The sequence below is a fragment of the Sapajus apella genome, unplaced genomic scaffold (genome assembly GCF_009761245.1).
Source record: "Sapajus apella isolate SASKATOON/1434 unplaced genomic scaffold, GSC_monkey_1.0 scaffold26, whole genome shotgun sequence".
Taxonomy (NCBI): domain Eukaryota; kingdom Metazoa; phylum Chordata; class Mammalia; order Primates; family Cebidae; genus Sapajus; species Sapajus apella.
This window is the reverse complement of record NW_022436966.1, coordinates 4,251,293-4,265,895: the sequence shown is the minus strand read 5'-3', so window position 1 is coordinate 4,265,895 and position 14,603 is coordinate 4,251,293. Positions and strand designations below refer to the sequence as shown.

The window sequence follows — 14,603 nt, the reverse complement described above, 5'->3', positions numbered from 1 at the left end:
ATAGCAGAGTTAGGCAATAAATGTTATTTCTTTTTTTTTTTTTTTTTTGAGACAAGGTCTCACTCTGTCACCGAGGCTGAAGTGCAGTGGCACAGTCACTGCTCACTGCAGCCTTGATCTCCTAGGCTCAAGCAATCCTCATACCTCAGCCACCTGAGTAGCTGGCACTACAGGGGAACACTACCATGCCCGGCTCTTTTTTTTTTTTTTTTTTTTTTTTTTAGGGGGGACAGAGTCTTTTATTGTCACACAAGCTGGAGTGCAATGGCACGATTTTGCCTCACTGCAACCTCTGCCTCTTGGGTTCAAGCGACTCTTCCACCTCAGCCTCCCCATTAGCTGGGACTATAGGCACGTGCCATCATGCCCATAATTATTTTTTTGTATTTTCAGTAGAAACAGGATTTTGCCATGTTGCCCAGGCTGGTCTCAAACTCCTGAGTTCAAGTGATCCTCTCACGTTGGTCTCCCTAAGTGCTGGGATAACAGGTATGAGCCACCATGCCTGGCCAATGTTAGTTTTTATTCCTATCACAATCCTATCAGAAAGGAAGAAAATTAAAAATCCAAATCGTAACAACAATAATAGTTAACAGAAGCAAATATCACATAGGACTAGGTGTGTCAGGCACTATTTTAAGAGCTTTATACATAATTGTTGTTGTTTTTTTTTTTTGAGATGGAGTTTCGCTCTTGTTGCCCAGGCTGGAGTGCAATGGCGCAATCTTGGCTCACCACAATCCCTGCCTCCCAGGTTCAAGTGATTCTGCTGCCTCAGCCTGGGATTACAGGCATGCGCCACCACGCCCAGCTAATTTTTGTATTTTTAGTACAGACGGAGTTTCTCCATGTTGGTTAGGCTGGTCTGGAACTCCCCACCTCAGGTGATCAGCCTGCCTCAGCCTCCCAAAGTGCTGGGATAACAGGCATGAGTCACTGCACCTGGCCATATAATAGCTTCTTAATCCTCAAAACAACCTTAATGAGGTAGGCTCTATTATCCCCATGTTATATGTAAGAAAACTAAATCACAAAGACAATAAAAAGGAACAGAACATGAACTATATTTATGTTTATAAAGTATCTTTAAAGTATCAAGTGTTGGCCGGGCGCAGTGGCTCACACCTGTAATACCAGCACTTTGGGAGGCCACAGCGGGTGGATCACCTGAGGTCAGGAGTTCCAGACCAGCGCGGCCAACATGGGCAAACCCATCTCTAAAAAAAATAAAAAATAAAAATAAAAATAAAGTATCAAGTGCTAATAATCTCTTTTTCATGTTAGAAATAACAAATCTTTAGTGTGAAGACAACTGTAAAACTAGCAAACAATTTCTCTAAAGAATCATCCCTTTTCCTAGAGTTGTCCCTTCACTATTCACTAATCATGTGGAAGATTCTACTCATCATTCATTATTAGATTCAATATGCTAGGAAAATAAGTAGAATATATTCAGTTTTTGTCTATAACATGACAAAAGCTTTTACCCTTCATGATCTGCTGGAGTTCCATCTGGAGTGTTTGCACAGCTCGTCCAGGGTGATCTCCTGCAGTTCGTTTAATTCGATGGATAGAAAGACGTCCATCCACTACTGCTGCAACATCATCATCTTCTAGAAAGATGACACGATTGGTGTGTTCTATGACAGCACTATAAAATTTTCAAGGAGATATTACAATCAATAACCAAAGATCATTATTACAAATGAAACTATCATTTGGATACGAGAACCAAATTTCAATATAAACTCTATTACTCTGCAGTATATCAGAGAACTTTCTGGTTACTAATGCCATCCCCTATGGAAAGTATGGGGAAGGCAGTCACTGCAGAAAAAAAATAAAAGGATCTCTGCACAGCAACCTAAACCAAACAGATGGGATCAGAAAGCACGGTTATTTCCTCCTCATTCTATCCATCACTAAATCCTGAAATTTTAACTTCCAAATATTCTCAAAGCTTCTATGTCCACCAGAAAATTCAAGTTCCCATCGGCTCCCTGGCTGGACTACTGCAGCAACCTCCCAATTTGTCCAACCACTTTCTCTCTTAATCTCTCTCCATCCATTCTCCATTTCTGCCAAAGTTGATATTAAAAGGCAACAGCTCTAATAAAGATTTCTCCTTCACTCAACAAATCATCTGACAGATTCCCTTTGGTTCTTAGAGAGACAACAAAGTGCCTTACCATAATCCCTATGGCTCCTTCTCCAGCTTCCTCTCCCACCAAGCTTCCTCTCACTCTCTATTACAGCCACACTCATAGTCATCCTGAACTCTCACAGGCTGAGCCATTCACAAAGAATGAATGTTCCTCCCTCTACCTCTTCACCTAATTAATTCCTGATCTCTCCTTAACTCTCAGTTCAAACATCGTTCCCTTAAAGAAATTTACCCACCGGAGGGTAAATCTCTCTGTTACTCGCATTCTGGAGCTCTTGTCACAGTTGGAATTCTACACTTGTATGATTGTTGTTTAAAATTTGCCTCCTTATTAACGAAGAGCTCCTTAAGGACAACTAATATTTTTATTTTTACTCACCATTATCTCCTGAGGCTACCATATGGCTTTACTCAGAGTGTTCAATATGAATATATAAATGAATGAGAAAAGGCTGATACGTTTCTGCAATTCCAATGTATTTAAGCCATAACTGTCAACTGTGTAATCTTACATATCTTAGCCCTGACTACACACCTGTAAAAATATTAAAGAGTGAAGCTTGTTTTCCCACTGAGATAATACATTCCCTGATGTCCTAAATGGCAGTATTTTCTCATTTTTATTATTTTCTCTTATTTTCAGGCACAGGGAATGACTCGAATACTTGTTTGCAATTTGGGTGATTTTATTTTATCCTCATTACTATTTCATTTATAAATGCATTTAAACATCCCCCTGCATTTTCCCTCAATATGTCTTAGTCTACTACTATCCCTTTATAAAAGTGATTATACTGCAATTAATTCTAAATGTAAAAGATAAGTATCTACATTACAATAAAACTAAAATAGTTTAGCAACTATGCTATAATGACTGGGATACTAACTAAGCCATTTTACTCTCTAATCTAGAATCTCCTCCCTACAAAACCTAGATAAGGCTCCTGAAATAAGGAAAAAATGTAAGACCTCTAAAATACACTGCAACAAGTCTCAGGGAGTATTCTCTCAAGTGTTCTTGATAAACTGACCTACATGCTTTGAAATGAGAGAAAAAGTGTCCTTGTAGCCCCATCTCCAAAATGGTCATCTATATTTCTTTAATTAAAAATGTTCCCTCACAGAGCACAACTAGACTAATACACAATGACTTCTTGGTTTCCTGTAGCATGACAAGTTTTACTAAAAATCTCTTTGAATCAACCAAGGAAGCTCACCTTGCATCAGAAGCAAAGTAATATTCCACTGCTTTTTCTTCCACTGGGAAAAGGCAAGTTGTGCTGTCCACACGAGAGAGATTACAGCTTCCCTTCTTGTCTTTGCCTAAAGCATATAGTTAACATGAATTGGCAAACATGTAGAAAATCATGTCCAATGTAGAAATATGCATAATTTTCTAAAAAATCCTAAAAAACCATAGCAACACAAAACAATTTTAGCAAATTTAAAAAGCCAGGTAGATCACCTTATTTCCATGCAATAAGCCAATAAAAACAGAAAAAAAGTGTACAGTGAAGCAGCAACTATCAAAGAGTGTGTGGCAGGTAAAAGTGCTACATTATATGTTTTTTAATATAATATTTCTTTTCCAGGTAGAAGACAAGTAATTCCTTAATATTAATTTTTTAATCAAAAGCATAAATTAATTTTAACTTTATACAAAACTTGATGATCTTAACACATAAAAGCTGAGGACCCATAATTATCACAAAAATTGCATTTAAAATATCAAAATTGTGCAATGAAAATAAAATGAACACAGAGGCTCATGCCTGTAATCCTAGCACTTTGGGAGGCCAAGGCAGATGGATCACTTGAGGTCAGGAGCTCAAGACCAGCCTGGCCAACGTGGTGAAACCCCATCTCTACTAAAAATACAAAAATTAGTTGGGCATGGTGGCAGGCGCCTGTAATCACAGATACTCGGGAGGCTGAGGCAGGAGGATCACTTGAACCCAGGAGGCAGAGGCTGTGGTGAGCCGAGATTGTGCCATTGCACTCCAGCCTAGGCAACAAAGCAAAAACTCTGTCTCCAAAAAAAAAAGAAAAAAGAAAATGAAGGCTAGCAGCAAATTAATTTTTATTATATCATAACAAAACCTCACTAGATTTTAGCAGCAAGTCAGCATAACAAATCAAGTTTTAGTCTCCACTAATTCTGCTTTTAAAACAAAACAAAGATGCATATCACTCTCTAATCATGGTATTATCATATGTGGCACCCACTGTTAGAAATAAAATTTATAAAACAAGAAACTCTCCTTTCTTTAACTTGGGTTTTCTTACATTTCCTTTAAGTCAGGATAAAGCAGGGTCCTTTTGCAAAGCTAATATCCTTTTAATTCTTGTATTTCAGAATTATGATATCTCAATTTGTCAAGACATTAATAACTTTTTTCATCAAGACTGGAATACTAAAGTTTTATAAATTAGCCTAATATAGGAAAAAATCTATTAGTTGAAGACTACATAAATGTCCTAGGGACAAAAATGCACTTTTCTCCAAGGCCAAGACATAACAGAACTTAGAACTATGGAAACAACAGCCAGAGAACATCACAAGTATACTTATAAAAACTGGTATTTTATCTATCCTTTTAAAATGCACATATAAAGACAGACTTAATAATTATTAGAAAAGTATATTCAAATGTGCTGATTATGCTGAGTTGATTATTATACATTTTATACATGTACTGAAATATACCACATCACCAGGATGGGTATGGTGGCTCACGCCTGTAATCCCAACACTTTGGGAGGCCAAGGCGGTTGGATCACCTGAGGTCAGGAGTTCTATACCAGCCTGACCAAAATGGAGAAACCCTGTCTCTGCTAAAAATACAAAGTTAGCTGGACGTGGTGGTGCATGCCTGTAATCCCAGCTACTTGGGAGGCTGAGGCAAGAGAGCTGCTTGAACCCAGGAGGCGGAGGTTGCAGTGAGCCGAGATCATGCCACTGCACTCCAGCTTGGGCAACAAGAGCGAAATTCCATCTCAAAAAAAAAAAAAATGAAATATACTACGCCACATAAATATATATCTATTAAAAATAATAAAAGCCAAAAAAAGTATATTCAAAGTTTTCCACCATCTGTGACTACTTGATGATTTAGCCATGAAAACAAAGTAACTTTTCCCATTCATATTTAACAGCAAAGATGCCAAACTTTAAAAAATAAGTATAAGATGACGTCCAAGAAAAGTTAACACTATAGAAAAATAACATACTAGCGTTTGCCAAGGGCTGGGAATGGGACAAGGGTTGATGACAGAGGACAGCTTGAGGGAACTTTTTAGGTGATGAAATTGTTCTATATCTTGATTGTGGTGGTAGTTATACAACTTCACAGCTGACAAAACTCATAAAACTACATGAAAAAGAGTAAATATTATATGTTTAAAAAACTGAGGCCAGGCACAGTGGCTCATACCTGTAATCCCAGCACTTTGGGAGGCTGAGGCAAGTGGATTACTTGAGGTCAGGAGTTCAAGACCAGCCTGGCCAACATGGTGAAACCCCCTCTCCACTAAAAATACAAAAAATTAGCTGAGTGTGGTGGAACACGCCTGTAGTCCCAGCTACTCCGGAGGCTGAGGTGGGATAATTGCTTGAACCCAGGAGGCAGAGGCTGCAGTTAGCTGAGATCATGCCATTGCACTCCAGCCTGGGTGACAAAGCAAGACTTCATCTCAAAAACAAAAACAAAAAAGTGAATTAAAAAACATGTAAAAAGAGAGCTCAACATTTTAAAAAAATAAATGCAACTACATTTGCTTATAAAATGTCCTAACAGGCTTGAGTTTCACAGTGTTTTTTCCTCCAAATATTGATAATTTCATTCTTCAAATAACAAAGTATATTTAATTAAAATATGTAAAAGAATTTGAGGCCAGGCACAGTGGCTCACGCCTATAATCTCAGCACTTTGGGAGGCTGAGACGGGCAAATCAACTGGGGTCAGGAGGTCGAGACTAGCCTGGCCAGAATGACAAAACCCCATCTCTACCAAAAATACAAAAATTAGCCGGGTGTTGTGGTGTACACTGGTGGTCCCAGCTACTCAGGAGGCTGAGGCATGAGAATCGCTTGAGCCCGGGAGGTGAAGGTTGCAGTGAGCCAAGGTCACGCCACAGAGTGAGACTCTGTTTCAATCAATCAATCAATAAATAAAGTAAAAAAAAAAAAAAAAAAAAATTGAGGTATCAATGTCTGTTTAAATGAAAAGAACACTTCTGGGCTGGGCACAATGGTTCACGCCTATGATACCAACACTTTGGGAGACTGAGCTGGGTAGAGTCCAGGAGTTCAAGAGCAGCCTGTGCAACATAGCAAGACTCCATTTCTACAAAAAATTTACACTTAGCTAGGAGCCACGCACAATGGCCCATTCCTATAATCTCTGTAATTTGGAAGGTTGACGTGGGAGGATCCCTTGAGGCCAAGAGTTTGAGAATAGCCTGGCCAACATAGCGAGACTTCCTCTCTACAAATAAAAAATTAGGTGGGGCTGGTGGCACATGCCTGTGGTCCCAACAGGAGGCTGAGGTGGGAGAATCACTTGAGCCCAGGCAGTCAAGGCTGCAGTGAGCCATGACTGAGCCAGTGCACTCCAGCCTGGCTGAGACAGCAAAACCCTGTCTAAGAATTAGCTGGGCATGATGGCATACACTTGTATTCCCAGCTATTTGAGAAGCTGAGGCAGGAAGATCGCCTGAGCCCAAGAGCTTAAAATTGCAGTGACGTATGACCTCACCACTGCACTACACTCCAGCCTGGGCAACAGAACAAGACCCTGTCTCCTCCAGCTGCTCTGTAAAAAAAGCAATATGGAAAGTTACATCCAAGTAAATAAGTAAGAAAAACAAAAATTAAACTTTACACATAAACAATATAAAAGAACAATCACTACAAATTCAAATAAAGCCAATCAAGATAGCAAATGTAAATCTAACAGTAACATGTCATACATAAAATAAAGGCCATTTAAACATATTTCAGTTAAGTTAGGCTAAACGAGTCAAATAACTACCACTTAGTCACTCTAAAATAACCTAGCACACAATGTTCTTTTCCTAATCTAAGCACATATCCTACATGATTTTAAAACAAAGGAAAAAACAATTTAGAATTTCAACTATTTTCTCAAATTTCAGAAATTTTAATGAAATTATCAAAAGCACTTTTCTAAATGCCAAAAGCAGACACACAAAATATACTCTGCAAATTAGAAAAATGTCAAAATATGCTTCCCCATAAAATAAGCACATTTTTAGAGGCACATTCATTCACTCCAAGAACAAAAGAATTAGTAAAGAAAAAAACAAAAGAGGATAAGATCTTCCCCATCCATGCAGAGTGCATTTCCCACCTCTTTCTCCCTGTGATCCCCACCGTGTGAATTTTGATCCAATCTGAGTCCTAGCTAAGGATACACAACAGAAAAAAATTCTAATCATCAGAGAACTCACAAAAACAAATATTTTTCATATCTAGACAGAACTATATTTACATGTCCATCTGACCAAAACGGCATTTATTACAACTTAAGGAAAATAATTCTTCATAACTACTGCACTCCATTTGTAGAGGAAATTTTACCTGTTCTGTAGAGTATAGGAATGTGATCAGTAGAAAGTTTATGTTCACTCCGTACACCAATCAACAGAGGGCTGCCTCGCCTGTAATTGGAAGAGCAGTCAGAATTAAACCATTTTTATAAAAAATGGACTAATGATATAAAATTTAATGAGCCAATACTCGTCCAATGTTTAAATTCTCCCCCCAAGCTCAAGTTCAGATATTAAAAAGAACTAGATAAACAGAATTTTTTTAAAAACATATTCTGTACTGGGCTAGGTGTAGTGGCTCACACCTGTAATCCCAGAACTTCAGGAGGCCAAGGCAGGCAGAACACTTAAACCCAGGAGTTCAAGACTTGTCTGAGCAACATGGCAAAATCCCATCTCCAAATCAGCCAGGTGTCATGGCACGTGCCCATAGTCTCAGCTACTCAGGAGGCTGAGGTAGGAGAACTGCTTGAGCCTGGAAGATGGAGGCTGCAGTGAGCAAGATCGCACCACTGCTCTCTGGCCTGGGTAACACAGCAAGATCCTATATCAAAAAAAATTTTTTAATTCTGTATCAGGGTCAGCAAACTGACCTGAAGCCCAGGGTTATTTTTATAAATAAAGGGTTTTTGTTTGGTTGGTTTTTTTGAGACCAGCCTTGCTCTGTCTGCCAGGCTGGAGTGCGGTGGCGCAATCACAGCTCACTGCAGCCTTGACCTTCTGGCCTCAAGTGATCCCCTTGCCTCAGCCTCCTCATTAGCTGGGTCTACAAGCACGCACCACCACACCCAGCTAAATTTTTTATTTTTGGTAGAGACGGGGTTTTGCCATGTTGCCCAGGTTGGTCTAGAACTCAATGGATCAAGCAATCTACCTATCTCAGCCTCCCAAAATGCTGGAATTACAGGCATGAGCCACCATGCCAAGCCCTAATACAGGTTTTTTTTTAATTCTTTTATAGTTGACAAATAAAAACTGTATTAAGTACAGTTATTTTGTAACATAGCCATGCCCACTCTTTTACTGATTTTCTGTAGCTGCTTTCACAATACGACCACAAATTAAGTAGTTGCTACATAGGCTACATGGCCCAGAAAGCCTAAAATAGTTACTATCTGGCCCACTCCAAAAAAGTTTGCCAACCCCTGTTCTATAACAGTGTATTTTAATTGTTTTCCTTTGTAATGTGAAATGGAACCTTCCTTTCGATTGTGCACAGAAGGCCAATATAGGAAGGTGTAGCGCCTCCTCCTTAGTCACCCTGTCTTCAGATTAAAAACCATATCTTAGGGTGCCTCACTTAGGACTTCACGATCAAGCCTAAATATCCTAACAAGAAGTAGTGATGGTACAATTATCTAGGAATTTGTCTAGAACATATGTTTCAAAAAATATAGAGAAAGCTAGTATTTTAACTTTATTAGGTAATATTCAATATCCAAATTCACAAAGTAACTCTAATTCTGCCTCACCATCCCGAGTAGCTGGGATTACAGGCATGTGCAATTCTGCCTCAGCCTCCCAAGTAGCTGGGATTACAGGCTTGTGCCACCAAGCCCAACTAATTTTTATATTCTTAGCAGAGACAGAGTTTTGCCATGTTGGCCTGGCTGGTATCAAACTCCTGATCTCAGGTGATGCACCTGCCTCAGCCTCCCAAAATGCTAGGATTATAGGCGTGAGCCACCGTCCCCAGCCTGTATTTGCTTTCTTAAGGGATTCTGGTAAATGGAAGAGTGGTAAAATAACAGACAAGAAGGAGCATGTGAAAATATGGTCACACGAATATATCTAAAAGAGGGCAGAGCCTTTGTAATAAAGGGTCATTTATAGTCTATGAAGAATAAACATGTAACTCAAATATGTTGAAATACATTAGTCACTGTTAGAGTTATATGTACCTTGTACCAACTGCTTGCCCGGGAAAATGAACACTTTTAAACACGAGTGCAAAAGCACCTTCCTATGGAGGGAAAAAAATGTATTAGCAATTTTACTGTAATCAGTTATAAGTCAAAAATGCCTAGAACATACTGGCTTCAGCACAGAAATTTTTGGTTCACACAAACGCTCTTTTGTGCCAGTTTATAAACAAGTCTAAAATTTAAGTAAACACTTACTCCTAAGCTTTGGTGTATCCAAGACCCACTTTTTTAACCAAGCCTACGACCAAAATATGATCAATAGATAACAACTCCAAAAACAGATCATTTAAAAAGTCACCTTTTGTACATGCTATGAACACTTCTCAACCAACAGATCCTATCTCCATTATCCACCTATCTATATTATCATAATACTATGAATTATCAGAGGAAAGACAGAATTAGAAAAGATCTCAAGATCAAAATCTAAAACCTATTCTCTGCCCTAGTACACCACTAGGTGTACCTAATTGTATACCACTGTTAACTTCCACTCTTTCTGACCTTGATATTAAGAGATATAAATAGATACAATTAGAATTATTAACATGCATACAATACAACTCCATCAACCCAAATCCTCAGAGACAGGGCTTACAGGAATCAAGAACAGATAAAAGAGGAACACGAAATAGGAGAGGGAAGAACCACCATGGAACACAAACTGGATTATACAACGAATAAAAGGCAAAATCTATTAGAAAGGAGAAAAGGCTGAAAAGGCACACTACTCCACTCTGCCTTGGGTAAAAGGGAAGGAATAGGGCTCTACATTCTCCATCTTCCTGCTTCCTCTTTTTGCTACAGATATAAAATTTGCATGCAGGTGGGAGCAGGGTGAGGGTTGGACCTTAGTTGGGCATTAAAGTGGGAAAACTAGAGTTATGAGTGGGGAAAAGGGATGTAGGTATCACTATGAATTTAGACTTCTGTAGATCTTTGATATCTTTAATCTTTAATTAGGAATGTTGGATGGAATCAAAAAGAATACTGCTTTTCTCTTGGGCTGGGAAATGCTTTTTAGTAGAGGTTCAGGGCCAAGGAAAAGTCCCCAAAAGGAAAAATAAGTAGCTGAATTAGTTGGCTCACCGACATGCAGGCATCATCCCAGAATTTAAACTGTGTTTCACTGAAGGTATCATTGTGCTAAATTACTGGTTTAGAAGAACACTCGAATGAACAGGAAGCAAGGGGATAACTAATCCTCCATTGTGTGTACTGTGTACATATCCATGTGTGATGTGTATGGATGTGTGTATATATGCATAGTTTTTAGACACACTTTGATTTTGGATTATTTTTCATTCTCATGACATCAAATCAGAATGAAGTAGAATTTTAAGTGGAGAGTAGGGGGAATCAATAAACCAAACAGCGTCTTAAAATTATTCAAGTTGAATAGTTATATGAGAAACAAAAGCCAAAAATACTCAAAAAGAATAGCACAGTTCCTGCTTATCAAACTTAATTTTCAGAAAGTTTCTCATAATTATTGCTGGCATAATTATCTTTAAAAGTGTGGCTTAATACCAGTTGTTGGATAACTCTCTCCACCAAGGTAGTAAAGCTGATATCTTGACTTTCCCGATTGTCATACATGTACTTAACAAGCTTGGCAATTGTCTCTGTGTCTGTTTCAGATTCAAAGTCATAGCCTTTGCTTTCCTGTAAGTAGAAAGAAAAAAAAAGATATAATTAAGAAAATATTCATGACATATAAATCTTTTCTACAAAGTTGTTCCCTCAAAAATGTCACTAATTTCTAATATTTTTTGAACACCATACCCCATTATTCAAAATTAAAGTCACCATCGGACTAGAGTGAATCCAAAACAGTGTGGTACTCTGTGTAACTGAACATACACTTCATTTACTGTCCAATAAAAAAGCCATTAGCTGTATGTGGCTATTTAAATTTAACCAAAATTAAATAAAATTTAAAATTCAGTTCCTCAGTCATACTAGCTCAACAGCCACACATGGACAGTGGCTACTATAGTGAATATATTGCCCAGATACACTATGTCTTCCAACACTGCAGAAAGTTCAATTGAACAACCCTAAGAAAGCACTCATGCAGGTCACCACTATGACCATTATTATACAGTATATATTTAAAACATAACTTTCATTTAGTTTGTCCTGATTCTTCTTATATTAATATATTCTAAGAACTTAAAAACATGAGAGTCTCTCACAATGCAAAAAAGTCTCTACAAAATTCCAATTTTATTTGAGCCTTTTGTCATGTATATTACAGTCAAATACTATTATTTCCTTTTCATATTAAAAAAACAAAATTGTTCTACTGCTAGCAAAGAAAAGTCCAATAAACCACCATGCTCTTGAAATTATCTAAGGAATCACTTGATGACACCTACATGGTGTTGTACATCCTAATAACCAACCTCACTGCTCTTGTTAGAAGTATTCTCAAAGACTGGTGTCTTTTGAGATGACCTTACTTACCAAAAACTTTTTCAAGTCTTTGTAGTTGGTGATGATTCCATTGTGAATAACAATAAATTCTAAAAGAGGTAAAAGTATTGATGACAAAAAAGTCAGAAGTCTGATAAACCTAAAATAGCTATAACTAGATTTTTCTCAAGTCAAAAAAATCTATAATATGCTATACTATTTGTTATTTATAACATGATAATCACATCTACTTCTTGTTACCAGATTATCATCAGGTAGATCAGCAGCATTGTTTATGTGGCATAGCCAAAGCACACAGTGCAGGGGAGGTGGGTATAGTGGGGAAATAAACAGGAAGTCTAGAGATAACAATTGCAGTTGTGGCTAAACTACTAATCAAATGTTACCATGTGAAAGGAGCAAGTTTATTGGGTTTGTTGCCTCATTTGCAAAATGAGAGAGTTGAACTAAGTATTATTCTTATTCATTCATAGTAATTCATTATTGAGTATAAGTTTAAAAAGAAGACCCTTCAAACTGAGTAAAAGTTTAAAGTGAAGGCCTTTCAAACTAAAACAATAATTCGATTTACACTAAATCAGTTTAATAACTAAAACTAAGGAACTTGGTAAGAAAAACCAGACAATCAGTTCTATAGTTAAATTTACTTGTTTGAGATCGAGAGAAGTCATGGAATGTCAGAAAAATAATGTTAAAATATCATTCCAAGAAGAGATAAATATGATTATGGGATAATTTTTATCTTTTTTAAGTTAACTAACTCAAAACTGTAAGAATAGATAATCAAGAGTTGACAATACTATTATTTGTAGCCACTGATGGTACATAAAAACTACCAATCCGGCTGGGCATGGTGGCTCACACCTGTAATCCCAGCACTTTGGGAGGCTGAGGCAGGTGGATAACCTGAGGTCAGGAAGCTCAAGATCATCCTGGCCAACATGGCAAAACCCCATCTCTACTAAAAATACAAAAAATTAGCCGAGCGTGGTGGCATAAGCCTGTAATCCCTGCTACTCGGGAGGCCAAGGCAAGAGAATCACTGGAATCTGGGAAGCAGTGGTTGCAGTGAGCTGAGATCGCGCCACTACACTCCAGCCTGGGCAATAAAAACAAAACAAATAAATAAATGGGGGGGAAAAAAAAAAACCTACCAATCCTGGATTTATTATTTAAAGTTCATTTCAATTAGGAGGGAAATTACTGCTAAATTAAATTTTATTTTAATTATCAAAATATTGTTTTGTTTTGTTTTGTTTTTGAGACAGGAGGTTGCTCTGTTACCAAGCTGGAATACAGTAGTTCGATCATGACTCACTGCAGCCTTGACCTCCTGGGTTCAGGTGATTCTCCCACATCAGCCTTCCAAGAAGCTGGGATTACAGGCATGCATGACCACACTCAACTAATTTTTTTATTTTTCTGTAGAGACAGAGTCTCACTATGTTGCCCAGGCTAGTCTCCTGAGCTGAAGCAATTCTCCCACTTCAATCTTCCAGTGTCTTGGGATTACAGGTATGAGCCACTACGCAAGGCCAAAACGTTTTTGCTTTTTTGAGACAAAGTCCTGCTCTGTCACCCTGACTGGTGTGAAGTGGCACAATCTGGGATCACTGCAACCTCCACCTCCCAAGTTGAAGCAATTCTCCTGGCTCAGCCTCTCAAGTAGCTGGGAATATAGGTGCATGCTACCACACCCTGCTAATTTTTGTATTTTTAATAGAGATGGGGTTTTGCCATGTTGGTCAGGCTGGTCTCAAACTCCTAACTTCAGGTGATCCACATGCCTTAGCCTCCCAAAGTGCTTGGATTACAGGCATGAGCCACCACATCCAGCACCCACAATGTTCTTAATATACATAAATATCTGACATTTTGGCTGACAGTAATTAGAAACCAAATAATAAACATTTTCACTAGATTTTTGAGAAGACAGCAACTAAAAAATAAATTTATAAAAAACTTGCCGGATGTGGTGGCTCATGCCTGTAATCCCAGCACTTTGGGAGGCTGAGACGGGCGGATCACCTGAGGTCAGGAGTTCAAGACCAGTCTGGCCAACATGGTGAAACCTCATCTCTACTAAAAACTTAAAAATTAGGCCGGGCGCAGTGGCTCAAGCCTGTAATCCCAGCACTTTGGGAGGCCGAGGCAGGTGGATCACGAGGTCAAGAGATCGAGACCATCCTGGTCAACATGGTGAAACCCCGTCTCTACTAAAAATACAAAAAATTAGCTGGGCATGGTGGTGCGTGCCCGTAATCCCAGCTACTCAGGAGGCTGAGGCAGGAGAATTGCCTGAACCCAGGAGGCAGAGGTTGCAGTGAGCCGAGATCGCGCCATTGCACTCCAACCTGGGTAACGTGAGTGAAACTCCATCTCCAAAAAAAAAAAAAATTTAAAAATTAGCTAGGCATGGTGGCGTGAGCCTATAATCCCAGCTACTTGGGAAGCTTGAGGCAGAAGAATCACTTGAATCCGGGAGGCAGAGGTTGCAGTGAGCC

At 38.6% G+C, this 14,603-nt stretch overlaps 1 protein-coding gene across 2 annotated transcripts in view; it reads right to left on the bottom strand.

Annotated features, from left to right (window-relative positions):
• Window positions 1-14,603, bottom strand: part of GFPT1 (glutamine--fructose-6-phosphate transaminase 1) — a 70,542-nt gene that overhangs the window by 29,133 nt on the left and 26,806 nt on the right. Inside the window, exons 5-11 of one of the 2 annotated variants that reach the window (XM_032291878.1) lie at window positions 12,130-12,188; window positions 11,191-11,325; window positions 9,637-9,698; window positions 7,767-7,846; window positions 7,537-7,590; window positions 3,382-3,487; window positions 1,488-1,651 (exon numbers count right to left, since the gene is read on the bottom strand). In XM_032291878.1, the coding sequence (XP_032147769.1) occupies window positions 1,488-1,651; window positions 3,382-3,487; window positions 7,537-7,590; window positions 7,767-7,846; window positions 9,637-9,698; window positions 11,191-11,325; window positions 12,130-12,188 (660 nt within the window). The remainder of the gene's footprint in view (window positions 1-1,487; window positions 1,652-3,381; window positions 3,488-7,536; window positions 7,591-7,766; window positions 7,847-9,636; window positions 9,699-11,190; window positions 11,326-12,129; window positions 12,189-14,603) is intronic. The other variant, XM_032291879.1, reaches the window with a different exon arrangement.